At 45.0% G+C, this 19,206-nt stretch overlaps 1 protein-coding gene across 1 annotated transcript; it reads left to right on the forward strand.

Annotated features, from left to right (window-relative positions):
• Positions 1-319: 319 nt before the first annotated feature.
• LOC139434038 (E3 ubiquitin-protein ligase TRIM21-like) lies at positions 320-5,002 on the forward strand. The gene is made up of 3 exons (XM_071203420.1): positions 320-354; positions 3,293-3,659; positions 3,816-5,002. The coding sequence occupies exons 1-3, from the start codon at positions 320-322 to the stop codon at positions 4,944-4,946; spliced, it is 1,533 nt and encodes a 510-aa protein (XP_071059521.1). The 3' UTR covers positions 4,947-5,002.
• The last annotated feature ends 14,204 nt before the right edge of the window (positions 5,003-19,206 follow it).

The following is a 19,206-nucleotide window of genomic DNA, read 5'->3' on the forward strand; positions in this document are numbered from 1 at the left end:
CGAGGAGGGGAAAAGATATGTCCGCTGTCACGAAATCCCAGATGAAACGCTGTCCTCCGATGCACAAACACATAGGCCTCAGGCCGTATGTGCGAATGGGACCGCCGTTAGCCGTCGTCAATTGCGGTCCGTGCCCCCCACGGGCGACGTCTTCACTCGACGCTGGAACTACGCTCCGTTGAGCGCCCGTGTCACACAGAAACAGGCTCCCCGAAATGCTGTCGCTGATGAAGAGGAGGCTGCACGTGCCGCCAGCGCTCAGAGCCACTACTGAGCGCCGGCCCCTCTGTTTCCCGGGGGTTTGTAGCTGCACGGAGCGATGCATCTCTTCGCCCTTGTCCCGAAACGTGCATGGTAAAATGGTGGGCCGCTGAGCGTCGCGGCTAACGTCTCTGCCTCGGGCTGTTGTGTAGCCAGGAAAAAACGATCCGCTTCCTCAGCCAAAGCACGGGGCTCCGTGACAGACGTGTTGGCCAGCGCCGTCTGGACCCGGGGAGGCAAGTGACGCAGGAAAATCTCCGTGAATAAAATCCGGGAATCTTCCCCCCCTAGCAGATTTAGCATTTTCTCCATTAGCTGGGATGGCTGGCTGTCTCCTAGGCCTTGAATGTCAAGTATCTGGCGGGCCCTCTCCTTAGCAGATAAGCTAAATGTCTTAAGGAGAAGGGCCTTAATCGCCTCATATTTGCCATGATGTGGGGGGGCTGCGATGAATCCCACCAACCTGGACGACGCAGAGCTGCCCAGCGCTGCTACCACATGGTAGTATTTCAGGTCCCCGTCACGGACCTGTCGGCAGGCGAAGTGCGCCTCCACATGTGCAAACCATGCCTCCGCGGCGTGCTCCCGGAATTCCGGCAGCTTTACGAACACATCGCGTTCAGCCATGCTCGTTAATTTCCCGGAAACTTTCTCGGAAAAGTCAAGGTCACCAGTGTAGTGCCAGGAAAAGGGAGTCGGAGGCGGTGTATTAAGAACAGAGTTCCAATCTTTATTAGCCATTAATAACAGAGGTTATCACATGAACTGCTCTGCTTGACGAGCTAGCAGGAATGGAAGCTAACGCTACAGGTGTTCCCACTAAAGGGTCCGTGTGGCAACACAATACGAGAGGTGAATTATGTCCAATAACGTGTCACCACAACATCATAAATAATAAGAAAGTGTTTCAAGAGCGCATAGCCGTTGAAATATATATGCCAAAAGCTTCCGTTATTTATTTTGGTCTCACGGCTTTCATGTCTATTGGCTTCTTAAAAACAGCGGGGATCAGCTGTTGAACTGCTGTTGTCTTTTGCCGGGCTCCGGTGATTGGCAAATCTGGGTGATGCCTTCTGATATGATTTAGCATGTTTGGCGTGTGTTCCATTAGCATACCGCACCGCTGTCGAACAACGCCGACACACCGTCCTCGTCCGATCCACCACTCGCACTCCATCGTTATTGTAGTCCACAGGGAACCCGAAATGTTCCCACACAGCTGATTTAAAAGAAGCAGGTGGGTTCTAGCTCCTGTGTGTTATCTGAAATCGCCATACTAACTTTTCTTCTTCTTGTATTTTGTTCGTTTTGTTGTTGTGTTTCTTCTTCTTCTTCATTTGTTGTTTAAGGGCGGCTGGCAAACAGCTTTTAGGCGCAATAACGCCCCCTGGATTATAAATAGTGTAATGGATACTTCCCTGAATGACAGACCTTTTTCCCACTCGTAAACAAAAGGCGTATTCGTTGTGTGACTGCGTGTGCCGAACCGTGACGGTAGGGGACGAATACCGTTACACTCCTACTACAGAGCCCTTACCGTGTTCCTGTTAGTGTGTTCACTTCTTGTCTGTGGTCCATACCGTGTTCCTGTTAGTGTGCACTTCCTATCTGTAGCCCATACCGTGTTCCTGTTAGTGTTCACTTCCTGTCCGTAGCCCGTACCGTGTTCCTGTTAGTGTTCACTTCCTGTCTGTAGCCCATACCGTGTTCCTGTTAGTGTTTACATCTTGTCTGTAGCCCGTACCGTGTTCCTGTTAGTGTTTACTTCCTGTCTGTAGCCCGTACCGTGTTCCTGTTAGTGTTCACTTCCTGTCTGTGGTCCATACAGTGTTCCTGTTAGTGTTCACTTCCTGTCTGTGGTCCATACCGTGTTCCTGTTAGTGTTCACTTCCTGTCTGTGGTCCATACCGTGTTCCTGTTAGTGTTCACTTCCTGTCTGTGGTCCATACCGTGTTCCTGTTAGTGTTCACTTCCTGTCTGTAGCCCGTACCGTGTTCCTGTTAGTGTTCACTTCCTGTCTGTGGTCCATACCGTGTTCCTGTTAGTGTTCCTGTTAGTGTTTACTTCCTGTCTGAATCAAGCATTCAACGAAACCGTGTAATAAGCAGTGTTAAATGTACGCAGCATGTTGTCAGTGCCAAAGAAAAGACAACAAATATAACTAACCATCTTTGTCACGAGTCTGACACAATGGCGTTTAGGCATCCATTACATGACTGTCTAAAGTGCTTCTGATGTTATCTCCTCTAACCTTCCTGTGTCACTGACAGCGACCCAGGCAGGTAGACCAGCTGCAGACAGAGTGCAGAAGGGATTTACAGGAGCCACATGCAAGGTCGTTTAGGAGCAATACCAATAATAAATAGGCCTTTGACTTTATTAACAGAACGAAAAATTAAGTGGTTTGGCTGTAATAATAATGATATATATATAAATATATAATCATAATGATGATTGAGGATACATGTACATCAATTTATAGCGGGGTAGGAAGTACTCGATCATTAATTGAAAACATAAATAAATAAAAATAATGTCCTTTTTAAAAGTCAAATATATTATTGGATTTATAATTATTGATGCAATTTTATTAAATCACTATTTATTTTGTACTATCTGCAGTAACAAACTACCTGTGAACAATTCATTTATTGGAGTGAAAAGTGCATTAGGTCCTGCTGATATTTTTGTGGAAAAGTACAAATAAAGATTTAAATGGAAAAGTGGAAATATCTCAGTACACAAGTACAGTACCTGAACACATGCACCTTTTTACTCTCCCTGTCATGGTCCTGTGTGCTTTTTAACTATATATTCTAGTTGGCTCAAATTAATGTTTGTAAGTTAATGTTTGTTATTTATTCCTAATAATATTTTGTCTGAACAATTTAATATCATATTTGATTCATTTATTAGTGTTGAGAAAAAGATCTCTATGGTATCTCTTACTTTCACAGCACATCTGGGCTCTAATTCACTTTCACTCAGTTTGATTCCAAATAAACAAATTATTAAAAATATATGTTTTTAGTCCTCAGAGTGAAGACATATCTGCTGCCAGCTGTCTGCTGACTGAAGATCAGTTTCTGTGCTCCATCTGTCTGGATGTGTTCACTGATCCAGTCAGCACACCATGTGGACACAACTTCTGTAAAGCCTGCATCTCTCAACACTGGGACACTAAAGTCCCCTATCAGTGTCCTAACTGTAAAAAGTTATTCCACACAAGACCTGAACTGCTGGTCAACACGTTCATCTCTGAGATGCCTGCTCAGTTCAGACAGTCAGCTCAACAGAAAGCCAGCAGCAGCAGCTCAGAGCAACACGTTGTCAAACCAGGAGAAGTTCCCTGTGACGCCTGCACTGGAACCAGACTGAAGGCCCTGAAGTCCTGCCTGGTGTGTCTGGAGTCCTACTGTGAGACTCACCTGGAGCCTCACCTGACAAGAGCAGGCCTGAAGAAACATCAGCTGATCGACCCTGTGGAGAACCTGGAAAGCAGGATGTGTGTGAAGCACAATAAACTGCTGGAGCTGTTCTGTCAGACCGACCAGGTGTGTGTCTGCATGCTCTGCACCTATTCAGAGCACAAGACACATGATGTTGTTCCTCTGAAAGAAGGATGTGAAGGAAAGAAGGCTGAGCTGTGGAAGACAGACGCTAAAATTCAGCAGATGATCCAGAAGAGACGACTGAAGATCCAGGAGATGAATCGCTCAGTGGAGCTCAGTAAGGAAGGAGCAGACAGAGAGATAGCAGATGGTGTTCAGGTCTTCACCGCTCTGAAGGAGTCTGTTGAGAGAAGCCAGGCCGAGCTCATGGACACCATCAAAGAGAAGCAGAGAGAGACAGAGGAACAGGCTGCAGGCTTAATCAAAGAGCTGGAACAGGAAGTATCTGAGCTGAAGAAGAGAAGCTCTGAGGTGGAGCAGCTCTCACGCTCTGAAGACCAGCTCCACCTCCTCCAAAGCTTCACGTCCCTGAACGCTGCTCCCCCCACCAAGAACTGGACAGAAGTCAGGGTCCGTCCACCTTCATATGAGGAGACTGTGAGGAGAGCTGTGACTCAGCTGGAGGAGACGCTCAGGAAACAGATGAAGAAGCTGCTCGAGCTGAAGAGGGTCCAGCAGTCTGAGGTGGAGGTGACTCTTGATCCTGATACAGCACATTCCAACCTCATCCTGTCTGTTGATGGAAAACAAGTGAAAGATGGTGATGTGAAGAAGAATCTCCCAGACAATCCAGAGAGATTTAATTCTTCTCCCAATGTTTTAGCAAAGCAGAGTTTCTCTTCAGGAAGATTTTATTGCGAGGTTCAGGTTAAAGGGAAGACTGACTGGGATCTAGGAGTGGCCAGAGAGTCGATCAACAGGAAGGGAAACATCTCACTGTCTCCTCAGAAAGGTTACTGGGTGGTAGTGTTGAGGAATGAAAATAAGTACAAAGCTTGTGCTGGTCCTGCAGTCCGTCTCTCTCTGAAGTCTCAGCCTGAGAAGGTGGGGGTGTTTGTGGATTATGAGGAGGGTCTGGTCTCCTTTTATGATGTTGATGCTGCAGCTCTGATCTACTCCTTCACTGGCTGCTGCTTCAAAGAGAAACTCTACCCATATTTTAGTCCTTGTAACAACAATGGTGGTAAAAACTCTGCCCCTCTGATCATCTCTCCTGTCAATCACACCGAGTAGAACAACCCTTTGATTTGAAATCAGGTTCAGTATCATGTAATGTTATAAATTAATGTGTTGTATACACGTTGTATACACTTTATTATCAGATTGAGATCAATGCATATTTTCTGTAAATGTTTTCATTGCTGCTTCATCAGCAAACCCATTTGACTACACAGTTTGAACAAATCTGATGAATTCTAAAAACTCTATTACCTGCCTTTGAAACTGTAATATCATAGAAGAAAAACATATTGAACTAGAGAATGCAATTCCTGAAGAAGTGGGAATGCTTTATGCTGAAAAGCTGATGCTGAATTACTATGCTGAATTGTAATGTGTAAGAAGAAAGTGAAGAATTGAGATTGAAATGATACATGAGAAGAAAAGAAAGTAAAAAGGCACCAAATAATATAATTAAGAACACCATGAGCTGTTCTCCGATGAGCTGAACATACCTCTTCACAGTCGAGATAGTTTATAGGAAGTGTGCCATAATGTTGTTTATAAGGTTTTGGGGTGTGTGTGTGTGTGTGTGTGTGTGTGTGTGTGTGTGTGTGTGTGTGTGTGTGTGTGTGTGTGTGTGTGTGTGTGTGTGTGTGTGTGTGTGTGTGTGTGTGTGTGTGTGTGTGTGAGTGTGTGTGTGTGTGTGTGTGTGTGTGTGTGTGTGTGTGTGTGTGTGTGTGTGTGTGTGTGTGTGTGTGTGTGTGTGTGTGTGTGTGAGTGTGTGTGTGTGAACAGCTGATTTGATTTGATATGAGGGACATCTGAGGATACATTTAATTTGTTTTAGTTTTTTCAAAGATCTTTTCTTGAATGTATTTTCTTTCTTGTTGGTATTAGTTCATTTATTATTTTTGGAGCAAGTACATGTTTGGTGTCATGTTGAAAATAATCTTGAATGTAATTAAACCCCTACTCTACTACTGTGTCCTGGATCGCGAGCGCTGGATCTTGAGTCGTGGCTGTGGTCCTGGATGGATATCCTCGTGGATTCGTCTTCCTATTATACACACATGCATTTCCAAACATTTGGACTACCTATGTTGCAAATGTATTATCTTTTCAATTTACACACGGCATCTATTGCACGTCTGTCCGTCCTGGGAGAGGGATCCCTCCTCTGTTGCTCTCCCTGAGGTTTCTCCCATTTTTCCCTTTAAACTGGGTTTTCTTTGGAAGTTTTTCCTTGTACGATGTGAGGGTCTAAGGACAGAGGGTGTCGTATTGTCATACTGATATTCTGTACACACTGTGAAGACCACTGAGACAAATGTAACATTTGTGATATTGGGCTATATAAATAAACATTGATTGATTGATTGATTGATTGATTGATTGATTGATTGATTGATTGATTGATTGATTGATTGATACTCCTATGCTCAATAAAAGTATACAGAAAAATATGAAAGTCCGTTGTATGCACTATTTAATTTCTATTCTGTTATTTCTTTCAATATTTGTATTTTATTTAATTGTTTTATGTTCTATATATATATTCATGTTGCATTGTGGGAGGAGCCTGGGTCTTGAGTTTTGCATTACCATGTCTACACTGTAGATACTGTGCACACGAGGACAACGTCTTTGAATGTGTCAGAAAGACACCTGAACACAACACAGAGGAATATTAAAGTGGCATTTAAAAACATTTAGCCTTCTTTAAATGTAATTTGACTCTAATAGCAAAATAAGCAGCATGGTAGCAGTTGTATCACATGAATACATGTATGATGTGACAGTAATGGAGATGGACACATTGTGTATTTAATGCTTTTCTATTGAATGTATTTAGGATCTTACACATGTACACAATTGTGATGTTAACAAGAACCATCAAGCTACAGATGATATTACAGCAAAAAGGCATATGTGTGAAGGAAATATTAATATTCTGTGCATGGGAAAATGTTAGTGTTTTCCCTATGTGTCCTGTTTGTAACTTAGAGCAGGGCACAGGTCAAAGGTCCTGCCTTCCTGTGGGGGAAGTGTGGCCAACTGCGCAGATGACTTTAACAGACTTTCTTTGTCTCTGAAACATGTGTTATTTAATTATGATTAGAAAGGGCGCGAACAGAGGCTCCTCCTAGATTCTCTGGGTAGAATGGCCTGTGTTTTCTGTGTATTTCTCAGTGTTGACTCGGGATTTCTCAATGCACGTTGTGTAAATGCCTTGTACTCACTCACGGCCGTGGCTCTCAATAAACCCAGTGTTTGATATAAAGCGGACTCCAGCTTCCATTTCTTCCATCAACATTGCTGAGCAGAAGTTTCTCTCACAGATTGGCGTCACGAACAGGATACCAAAAGATCTTCAGAGGCTGGTAAGTACAATTCTATTTTGAGATTGTGTTACCAGCGTTTGGGATCAACGGTGTAACAAAATTACCTGAGAGAACTGAGCTGCTGCAATTTTTTTGGGTTTCTCTACTCATTTACATCTGGAGGCTAATCATAACCTCGGGAATCGGTGTCAAGAGGACGTTGTCCTGGCCAATTTCCCCGTGATTGTTGCTGGGACAGGTGTCTACGAGCAAGCACGGCCCATGTGAAAACTATGAGAATATTTGGGGCTAATAAATAACCTCGGAATATCGAATTTCATCGATTTCCTCTGTGTGTGATTCTTGGAATTAAATCACCAGGCAATTACACACAGCAAATATTCGGAGAAACTTTGAAAAGGAGCACCAGTAAAGTGGATTTTCTGAATTAGAAGCAATGTCGCAGATTTGTATTTAAACGAATCGCCGAATTTAGGAGTTTTCAGAGGATAAATTGCCTAAATCAACAGCATTTCTGCTGAGGTGCTGATTCTCCGCCCCCTGTGGAGAGCAGCATGCAGAGAGAGGAACATACGGCATTATTTCCGCGACTATTACCATTTTTGAACTAAAGAAAGTGGTTAATGCGTGGTATGAGAATGTTATATGAATGTTGTGTTTGCTGAACACAACATTATGAGTAAAGAAGGCTCTCATAATTAAAACCCCCTCTGAAAGTCTCCCTAATTCGGATTCAAATAGGCTGGAAGAGTTTTTGTCAGGCTGAGTTGTTGAGAGTTTTTATGTTTGTTTGTCTAATTGCAGTGTTTGCTTTATTGTACTAATCGTTAAACATGGGTAATACTGTCTCCGCAAACGAGTCCGTTGGTAAGAGGAAGAATGATTCACGCACCAAGACACTTACAAAAAATCCTATTACAGACAGCCATTACACGCAAATTTTTTCCCCTAATATGCCGTCAGGAATTGTCGGAAGAAGCTTGGATTGGACCAAAGTTATGCCGTTCACATCGTTACTTTGTGAGCACTCACAACAGAATAGTCAGAAAGGACAGATTCTGTTTGATTGGCCGTTAACGGGCACTTTTGACATGGCCGTGTTGTGGCAGGCATTCAAATGAATTGAACATGAGGCGAATTGCTCCTGGGATGTAACGTACATGAAGGACTGCGTTAAAGCTTGGATGACTATTGCAGAAAAAAGAGGTTACGATGAGCGAAAAAATGAAAATTCAGTTGACACCGAGTGAGGCTCCATTGAACTCAAAGCTCTGATTGATCGAGTTTCTAAATGCGCAGCTAGTTGTCATTTGCTTAGCCTAGAGGCTGCTTTTGATGTTAAATCAGAGAACATGTCCAGAATTAAAGAAAGACACGGAAAGGACGTCGCAGCCATTGCGAAATCAGTTATGTACGATTGGCTGAAAAGACAAGGCACATCTCCCAGCACAGCTCAGCTAATTTCCATTTTAACAGACGCTGGGCTGCTGGAGGAAAAGCAGGCTGTATCTCTCTGCACACAAATAATTCCCGCGATAGGACTCTCAAATTCCGGGGCAAGAAACTCCGATGATGATTTATTAATGTCAGCTGCAGCTATCATGAATAAAAATAGGTTGACATATCAGGCAGGACAGTATAGACAACGAGAAAGTGACCAGCAGGAACAAAGTGCAGCGGACAGTGGAGACGAAATACCAGATAGCAGCTCATTACACACCCCGGCCTCTGGCTCCGCAACGAAAATGTTACACACTCCAAACACGCCGTACGGCACCAGTTTTAACAACTATGTCCCGCATAGAATTATCACAAGACTGCAAACATCTCAGGATAATAATTCTGCTGAAGCTGTGACAGCACCGAAAATACTGATAGGAGAGATTCCAGTTTATAAGCCTTGGACACCCGCTGAAGACATGGATGTCACTAATCACGCTCCCAGTCCGACTAAAAGCCCAGATGAGTATCTGTCGTGGTTGACTAATGTCTGCTCAGTTTATAACTGTCTAGTTCATGATGTTAAACAGCTGATAATCCTAACATACAAGGCAGATTGGCCCACGTGTAGGGAGGAATTCAAATTCCCTGCCTGTACGGCTGCGGGTTACTGGCCTCCGACACAGACGCGTGATATGTGGATCCAGACTGTAGCTGCTATTGCAATCAAAGCATGCGCCAAAACTCACACAGATTTTTCGCTGGTGACGGCTTGCGTACAGAACCCAACAGAAACTGTCCCAGAATTTCTCCAGCGTTCATGATAGTGTGGGACAATAATGCGGGCATTAAAAGAGAGGGCAATGATTTGTTCGCCATACAGACTTTGTTGCATAATTTAATCCCTGAAACAGCTCAGGCGTATATGATGGCTACCCCAGATTGGCAAATTAAAACATGGAAATTAACCCTCGCAATAATGCGTGCGTTGCACAGAAATCAGATATTTCTAACCCCCAGAATTGCGCAAAAGTTGCCTCAAAATACACAGGCTTATCAGAGTGCGGATAACTCCCAGCAGTTTCAGGGACAAAACCGCACACAGCAGTATCAAAATCAAGGGACATCACAAAATTACCAAGACAAGGGCAGACAGCAGCAGAATAAAAATCCCAGAAAGTTGACGCCGTGTCACGTCTGTGGGGCAATGGATCACTGGGCAGGACAATGCGAGCGACGCTGGCAACCACAGCAGGACGCACAACCTTTGCCTGCTCTCCCCCAGCCCCCCCGCCAACACCCGGCATTACTGCCTCCCCCCCCCCTTAACAGTCATTACGACAGGCAGGGGCAAAACGGTCAGCAAAGTCAATTTAACAGAAGATAGGGGTGCCATCATGAAGAAATAGGGTCAGATCCACAGCATTTCCCCATTCAAGCAGCAACAATTCGCCTTTCCAATAACCCGCGTGAAGATCCGATTATGCCCGTTGATTTCAGTGGAAAAACGGTAGACATTTTGATTGACAGCGGAGCAACATTATCAGCAGTGTGTGAAGCAACCAATCATTTTGTCACAACAATGGGAGTTTCTGGCATTCCTACGTCAGAGCCCGTTTCAGAGAGAACTAATATTTCAATTGAAGGATCACATGTCCAACACTCTTTCATTATTTCAGATGGAAGTCCTATTAATCTAATGGGCAGAGATTTGCTTTGTAAATTACAAGCAACAATACATTGCACTCCAGACGGATTGTTTTTGACTATTCCTGACAGAAAAGTCTATCAAGCTGTCCAATTCATTCAATCATCGCAGGACAACCTTTATTGTTGGTCATTTCCAGATTTCAACATGATTTCTGTTTTCTCAACAACAGGAATTCAGAAAATTGCTAGCATTTCCCCTGTGTGCGCTTCTTTAATGTCCCTTATGCGGCCTGTATTGAATTGTCACTGCACAGCTGCTTTTAACCCATCAGATGACTACGCACTATCAGTAAGATGTTTTTGCAACAGCTCAGATCAGTTGGAATGTGAACAGTTTCTATTTTTAGGACCCCAGGGGTGCGCATTGCCCCTGAGGCTCAAAACCACACAACAAGCTCTGTATGCTGCAGACAAGATTCCTCACCTCACAATAGCGGTCACTTCAGGAAGTGACCCTGAAGAAGTGGGGGCCATGGCAGCCCACTGCCATGCTCTGCTGAGGGCTGCAAAGGCTTCTCACACACACACACACACACACACACACACACACACACACACACACACACACACACACACACACACACACACACACACACACACACACACACACACACACACACACACACACACACACACACACACACACACACACACACACACACACACACACACACACACACACACACACACACACACACACACACACACACACACACACACACACACATCTAATTAACCTCGGAGAACAACATTACATGCTGTGTCTCTCTGAGCAACTTTCTCTCCCTCAAAGCACATTTCTTCATTTACAGCCACCTGCACTCACACAATATGGACCCCCTTCAGATTTTTCTGAGGTTCCTGCCACATTATGGGCTAAACACAAACATCATGTGGGGTTTGTTTGTTCAGCCCCTCCACACAGAGTCACACTTAAAGCCAATGCCAGATTGCCAGCTATCAGACAGTACAATTTACCCCATAGAGCCATTTTGGGAATTGAAGGAGTCATCCAATCTCTGCTCGATCAGGGCGTGTTAAGATACACAACAAGTCCATGTAACACGCCCATTCTGCCCATACCTAAACACAATCGCCCTGATGAGTGGGGTTTTGTCCAAGATTTGCAAGCTATTAACGCTATTGTCATTCCAACAGCTCCCATAGTGCCTGACACTAATTCAATTCTTGCATCATTACCGTCAGATTCGAAATGTTACACAGTAATCGATTTGTGTTCAGCATTTTTCTCTGTTCCTCTGCATCCAGACAGCCAGTATCTGTTTGCATTTACTTTTAAAGGTAAACAAATCACATACACGCGCCTCCCACAGGGGTACGTCGAGTCGCCTACTGTGTACGCTGCAGCTGTTAAGAGAGATCTGGACACTTTGGTCCTTACAGGAGGTAGTACCTGGCTTCAGTACGCAGATGACCTGTTGTTAGCTTCTCCCAACATGGACGCATGTCGCATCGACTCCATTCTGCTCATGAAAAGACTTTCTGAATGCGGACACAGAGCATCCCTGGCTAAGTTGCAGTACTGCCAGACTGAGGTCACATACCTGGGTCACATTCTGAGGGATGGACACCGACTCCTCTCGCCAGCAAGGATTTGCCTTTTGAACAAAGTGGCACCACCCCGCACAAAGAAAGACATGCTGTCTTTTTTGGGCATGGCTAACTATTGCAGACACTGGATATACGAGTACGCTGCTATGGACTCTGTCCTGCGTGCTGCCACTCTGCAGGCTGCTCCTAACATTGTTCAATGGTCTGAGGACATGCACACAGCCTTTCAGGACTTAAAGCGAGCCCTGACATCAGCTCCGGCCCTGGGGCTCCCTGATTACCATCAGCCATTTCACCTGCACGTCCATGAGAAGGGGGGCTTTGCGACGGGCATCTTGGTGCAGAAGCATGGCTCTAATTTCCGGCCTGTTGCATACTACTCATCTCGACTCTGCCCTGTGGTACTTGGTATGCCTTCATGTCTGCGGGCAGTAGCCGCAGTTGCAATTGTTGTCAAACAATCCTCTCCCATTGTACTGGCCATTGACTGTGTAGTACATGTCCCACATGCAGTTTTGCATATTCTGAACACCTCTGCTACTCAGCATATGACAGCAGCAAGACGCTCTGGTTATGAAGCAATAATTCTTTCAAGCCCACACATCACACTTAAACGCTCTCCCCCTCTAAACCCAGCTACGCTGGTACCGATTCCAGATTTTGAAATCACACATGACTGTGTCACAACGATTGACATGTCTTCTTCCCCCAGAACTGATATGTTGCAAACTCCTATCCCTAATTCAGATATGATTCTATACACAGACGGGTCTGCGAGCAGGCCGTCTGACACAGTACACTTAGCAGGCTATGCTGTTGTGAACGACTGGGAGGTCTTAGAAAGCCGGGCCTTGCCAAATGGCACGTCGGCTCAGGCTGCAGAGTTGTATGCTCTGCTGAGGGCGTGTATTTTGGCTAAAGGTAAAGTTGCAACCATTTTCACAGACTCCAGGTATGCATTTGGTGTGTGCCATGATTTTGGTGTCTTGTGGAAAATGCGCGGTTTCTTAACATCGGCCGGTAAGCCTATTCAACATCATGCGTTAGTAGCTCAGCTATTAGACGCTATCATGCTCCCTACACAGCTAGCAGTGGTTAAGTGCGCTGCTCACACAAATTCTGATGATCCTATTTCGCGTGGAAATGCGTTAGCCGACACCGCGGCTAAACAAGCAGCAGTTTCCTGCTCTTCTATGGTGCTCCAATGCCCCTCGACACAACCCACAGAACCCATTTCTTTGCCTTCCTTTAATGATGTCGCGGACATGCAAGCCCGCGCTGATGTTAGGGAGAAAGATTTATGGCTAAGACGAGGTTGTACACTTGACGCTGAGTCCAGCTTGTGGCTCCACCCATACGGACGGATGGTCTGTCCACGTTCGTTCCTCCATGTTTTGGCACATGTTGCACATGGCAAATCACATGTAGGAAAAGGAGGGATGAATGGGATTATAAAGTCTCTGACGCCACACCGGAAGTTATGGATATGATTCATGATACGGCTAACGGGATAAAAGAATTGCATGAAACTCATGGGTTTACATTTGGGGATTTAAGTGGAACCCTTGGATCCTGGGGAGCGGGGTTGGTTACATTTGTTGTTACTGTTGCAGTGTTTATCTTGGTTGTGCTAATCCTAGTGACCTGTTTGATCACTGGAGTTAAATTAGCCATACGCAGGGTTGCCAAGACTACCCTCCAGGCCCCACAGAGGCTAGTGGGGTACTCTACTGTAGATGACACAATGTTGATGTACGACGCCGAGCTTCCAGACCCATGGGTCTCCGTGGCAGTTCCTGTACCTTGGGTACCTCCTTTCAGCGATTGATAAATTGATTAAAGTCGACACTCAGAATAAAGAATAAATGTTTTTGACTTTTCCTTCCTCAGAATAAAGAATAAATGTTTTTGACTTTTCCTTACTCAGGTTGTTTACAATAAAATGTCTGACTTCTCCTTTTCAGATTTTTGAACAAATGTATTCGAATAAAATTTATGTAGTAAAGTGCCTTACTCTTGAATAAGTGTATTGAAGTAAACGTAAAGTAATGTTAAAGATTGAGGACACTGTACCTTTACAGATTACAGATTGATCGATTCATCACTGTGAATGTATACCTTAACTGTGAATCTTAACTGGATCCCTAATGATTCTGATTTTATACCTCTATTGGATTTCTTATAATCCTACATTCTAATTGTGTTTTAATAAGTAATTGCCTTGAAGTAAATCTTTAAGATGTAAACTGATTTTGAATTTGTGTTTGATGAATGAGATTAACTGAGTGATAAATGATAAAAGATCTTGTTTTTGAAACATATATTTTACTATTATATTTTTGTATTGCATGTGTGTTATTATTGTGCTTTTTGACAAAAGAAATCAAACACTGAAGAGAGATGATTTTTCTATTGTGGTTGTCTGTATCAACCATTGTGATGGACTGTTTCAATCTTATTCTGTTTTTGATGTAACTAATGTAATGAGAAATCCACACAACTCTGAGGACGTTTTATTTGATTTAAGTAGTGACTGAAATATTCTTAGACTAATGTGAATTGGTTATCAATAAATTGATAAAAGGGAGGATCTGTGAAGAAATATTTTAATGAGATCTGTGCATGGGAGAATGTTAGTGTTTTCCCTATGTGTCCCGTTTGTAATTTACACAGGGCAAAAGGCCAAAAGGCTCTGCTTCCCTGTGGGGGAAGTGGGACCACTTGCGCAGATGGTTTTAATAGACCAGTCCTTTGTCTCTGAAACGTGTGTTATCGATTAGGATAGAAAGAGCGCGAATATAGGCCACTCCTACATTCTCTGTGTAGAATTGCGCTGTGTTTCTGTGTAGTCCTCAGTGTTGATTCGGGATTTTCATAATGCAAGTTGTGTTAATGCCTTGTGAACACTCACGGCTGTGACTCTCAAATAAACTCAGGTGTTTGATATAAAGCGGGTTCCAGCTTCCATTTCTTCCATCAACATTGCTGAGCAGAAGTTTCTCTCACACCTACGATTCCTTCTGTACAGCTTCCCGTCTGAGTGGACGACGTATGACCGGGGTTCCTTGCAAATCTCTTGAATCATTCCTGTTGTAACCTTGTGGGGTCTGCATCCTAACAACCTGTCCTTCCATCAAAGGTTGTAGTGGTCGGCTTGACTTATCATAGCACTGTTTTTGATACAGCCTCTTGTTTAGAAGCTGGGCTTTTACCTCTTGTGGATGACGCATGTGTGGCTCAAGCAGCTTCACCGAGACTGGGAGTGTTGTACGTGTTTGTCTCGACATCAGTCTCTGTGCAGGAGATCCTAATTGTGCGTCACGTGGTACATTCCTGATGTTTAATAGGTTGAGAAAAACATCAGTTCCATCTCTATGAGATTTCTCCATGAGCTGCTTTCATCTCGACTACATTGTCATTGATTTGCACTGTGACAAAAGCCTCATCATTTTTATCTATCTGTGCATCAGTTGCGTCAACACTTACTTGCAGTGTTACGCCGTCAACATAGAATGTTTCATCTGTAGTTGTATCAGCTTGATCAGGTTCTAGTTGATGAACTATCCTCCTGGGCCCTTGCTTGTTATATGCTTGTTGTCTGGACTTGCAACACTTCTTGAAATGATTCCACTTGTTGCAGGTATGACACTGTTGACCATTAGCTGGACAGTTGTCCCTCTTCGCTGCATGACTACCTCCACAGTTGTAGCAGTTGGAAATAGAGCTAGCTCCATTTGCCTGAGGTTTCCTTTTGTTGTCGTATTTTCGTGTTCCTCTCTGGTAAGTCTGAACTGAATCCACATTTGTGGCAGAGTGTTGTGGCATAGCTAGCGTTTTATTGTGCTCTTCAGTCATCTCATGGATCTGACATATGTTAACAGCCTTGATTAGTGTTAAATCACAGTCTCTCAGGAGCACTTTCCTTAAGTTGTCATTACTGATACCACAGACCAGTCTATCTCTGGTTAGTTCTTCATAGAGATTCCCAAATGTGCAGCTCTTTGCCTTGATCCTTAAAGCACTGACATACGATTCAATTGACTCACCGATTTTTTGATTCCTTGTATTGAACTTGTGTCTTTCCATAGTGACATTTGTTTGAGGGTTACACATCTCCCTACATTTCCTTTTCAGACACTCCGGGTCTTCTTTAGACTCGGCATGAGTGATGATGTGCGCATCCTCGCCAGGACCCCTCACTTCAGCCACATAGACGAAAGACCTCTCGCGCTCGATGGCCTCTGGTCCCGCTATATTGAGGAGAATGTGCTCGTGTGCATGCTGGCTTGTCATAGTGTGCCGCCGCGATGAAAATGTCATATTCCTGTTCGAATACTCGCCAGTTCTCTGCGATGTTACCGTCAAAGACGAGTGGGTCGGGTCTCCGGAATCCTTCCGCCATGTTAGCTTAGCTGCATGCGTCGTGGTGGAGCAGGCTTAGTTGTCCACTCAAACGTCACCCAGACGTGAAATATCCGCCGTAAAAAAACTCCGGAGACTTGACTTCTGACACCATGTTTGATGTTCTCATAAACGAGTCATGTTTGTTAAAGAACTTGGTTTAATAACCTTGATAGTAACGGAGCAACATACATACACCTGGTAGTTATCACAACACTACTCGTGTGCCGCATGTAGATCCCTACATCCGGTACGGTGTCTGCAGAAGGACCAAAGAGACCAAATGCGAATACTCTCCAATACCCCTCACTGTTTATTCATCATTCAATTCATTCTATATTTTATTCTGTAGATTGTGTACATTACTTTCCACTTCACTGCTTGTTGCACCTGGTTAGAAGCTAAACTGCATTGCGTTGTCTCAGTACCTGTAATCTGTGCAATAACAATAAAGTTGAGTCTAATCTTGAGCAGGAACACATGTATTTACTAAGTACATGTCTAACATTAACGATTAAACACGTGTGTAGTGATGTTACGTATTGCGCCGAGGCTTCGGAGCGCGTGTCGAGTAATCCCTGAAGCTTTTTGTGAAGCCTGTATCGAGGCTTGTATAGTTTTGGGCCAGTGACGTCATCGATGACAAACGAAGCCTCGATACCACGTGACTGCTTCAGGAAGCGCTTCAGATCTTGGTGCGAGCTTCTGACAGATAAATAAAAACCCACGGGATTCGAATCAAGATGTGTGAACCTTGTGAGAGGAGAACACTGTCGTTTGCCAGTTTTGGTTGTACGATATTTTTGCAACTCGTTAGAATGGAGCCAGCAAAGAAGAGAAGGACTTCCCCTGTGTGGAAACACCTTTATCTGATTTCACCCAATAAGGTAGGTTGCATTCTTTCACACACAGTGACGTCACGAGCTACCCACAATGCAACGCGCGCCATATATATATAAATACGCCATTTTCCTGGAGAGTTGATATTGATTAATGTCACGATTCTCATGTCATGTCACATTTCTATGTCTAGGTTTGGGTGTTTTTGCTGTTCTCTCGGTCATGTTTTCCTCCTGTGTTATTGTCTGGTCCTTTTCCCTGTGTTTTTCCTCCTGTCGTTAGTTTCCCTGGTGTGTCTAATTACCCGATTGTGTTCACCTGTGGCCCCTGTGTTTTCTCCTCCCTCCTCACCTGTGTCTCGTTTGTGTGATTAGTCTTGTGTGTATTTAAGTTCTGGTTTTTCTGTCTGTCTTTGTCGGTTCGTCTTGTGTATTGGCTTGTCCTCGCAGCAGGCTGCACGCGCACATTTATCTCCATACGGTTCAGTGCAACTTTAACAGGAAGAGTGAGTGAGTGAGAACGATTGGCTTCAGTCAGCGGAGGGGCTTCAACCGAAGGCAAATAAACTGGGTACGGCCCGAAGCACGGCCTCCCCTAACGGCCGTGCCGGTCGGGCTCCCCCCCACCGGTGCTGGGATCTGGTGCGGCGAGTGTTTTGATGGCAACAGCGGCTGGAGTGGAAAGGACTGCGGAGGTGCCGAACATGGAAGGCGGAAGGGCAAGTGACAAGGCGGATGAAAGGAAGGACAAAGACAAAGAAGAAGAGCAAGAACAAAGCAAGAAAGCAGGAGAGGAAGGAAAAGAGGGGAAGAAGGAGAGGACGAGGTACAGTGTGGAATTAACTGTGGAAGTAGTTGTGGAAGGTGCACTGTCTATGATGGACCTGCTCAAAGGAATACAGAAACAGTGTGGGACAGTGGATGGATGCAGAGTGACGGGAGAACAGTATGAAGTGACGATGAGGACCGTCCTGGGGAAAATGAAACTAATGGAGGGGTTGAGAGTAAACGGGGCCGCAGTACATGCAAAAAACATTATGAGCACCGATGTGACCGTCTCGTTCCTGCATCTGCCTGTTTATTTGCAGGATAAAACAATACTAAATGGGCTCGAGGAGTGGGGAGTTAAGCCCATCTCGGACATTAAAAAAAGAGTGTGGCCAGACTCGGACATTGCAGACGGCACGAGGTTCCTGAGAGTGAGGTTCAACAATGAGGTCCGCTCCCTGCCGTATTCCACGAAGTTCGACACGGTGAAGGGGGCGGAGTACTTTCGGGTCCTGCACAATGGCCAGGTTCCAGTGTGCAGGTTATGCATAAAGCCGGGTCACATCTTCAGAGAATGCCCAGACTTTAAGTGCCACAGGTGTTATGAGCAGGGGCACTATGCCAGGGAGTGCAGGTATGGAGCTGAGAGAGGGAGGAGAGAGAAAGAGAGAGAGGAGGAAGACGACAAGGAGGAAGACGAGGAGGAAGAAGATGAGGAGGAAGAAGATGAGGAGGAAGACGAGGAGGAAGAAGATGAGGAGGAGGAAGAAGAGGTGGGGGAAGGCGGCGAGGGGGCAAAGAAAAGACCCCATGAGCAGATCAGCAGCGAAGATGAAGGTCCAGTGGTGGAGGACATCTCGGGGGCTTCGGTGATGGTAGAGAAGGCACCAAACGTGGAGAAGAGCAAGAAAAGTGCCAGGCAGGGCGGCGGAGGCGCCGATGGAAGCAGCAGAGGCGGTGACGGGAGCAGCGGCGGGGGAAAGAAGTTGTGGAGTTCTGAGGAGGTGGAAGACATCTCGGAGGCTTCCGGAATGGAGGAGGGAGAGCTGGGGGAGGACCCTGGGGGCGCCATGGTCTTCGGGAGCCCTAATGATGAGCAGAGGGGCCGAGGCACGAGAACAAACAGGTGCGAGGAGGAGGAGAAGAAGAAGAAGAAGAAGAAGACGACCTCAGCAGAGAACGCCGGGCTGATTGCTAGACGAAAATCGGACAAGGAGAGGGAGGTGGAGAAAAGGAGAGCGGGTACAACAGAGGGGGAGC

Source organism: Pseudochaenichthys georgianus, chromosome 6, assembly GCF_902827115.2.
Source record: "Pseudochaenichthys georgianus chromosome 6, fPseGeo1.2, whole genome shotgun sequence".
In the NCBI taxonomy this organism is placed as follows: Eukaryota; Metazoa; Chordata; class Actinopteri; order Perciformes; family Channichthyidae; genus Pseudochaenichthys; species Pseudochaenichthys georgianus.

What these genes read in the sequence shown, in the direction of transcription:
- LOC139434038 (XM_071203420.1), top strand. Translation starts at nt 320, where the DNA reads ATGCATCTCTTCGCCCTTGTCCCGAAACGTGCATG. An exon ending in CTTGTCCCGAAACGTGCATG is followed by an intron (nt 355 to 3,292) that starts GTAAAATGGTGG and finishes ATATGTTTTTAG; the next exon opens with TCCTCAGAGTGAAGACATAT. An exon ending in AGGCCCTGAAGTCCTGCCTG is followed by an intron (nt 3,660 to 3,815) that starts GTGTGTCTGGAG and finishes CAGACCGACCAG; the next exon opens with GTGTGTGTCTGCATGCTCTG.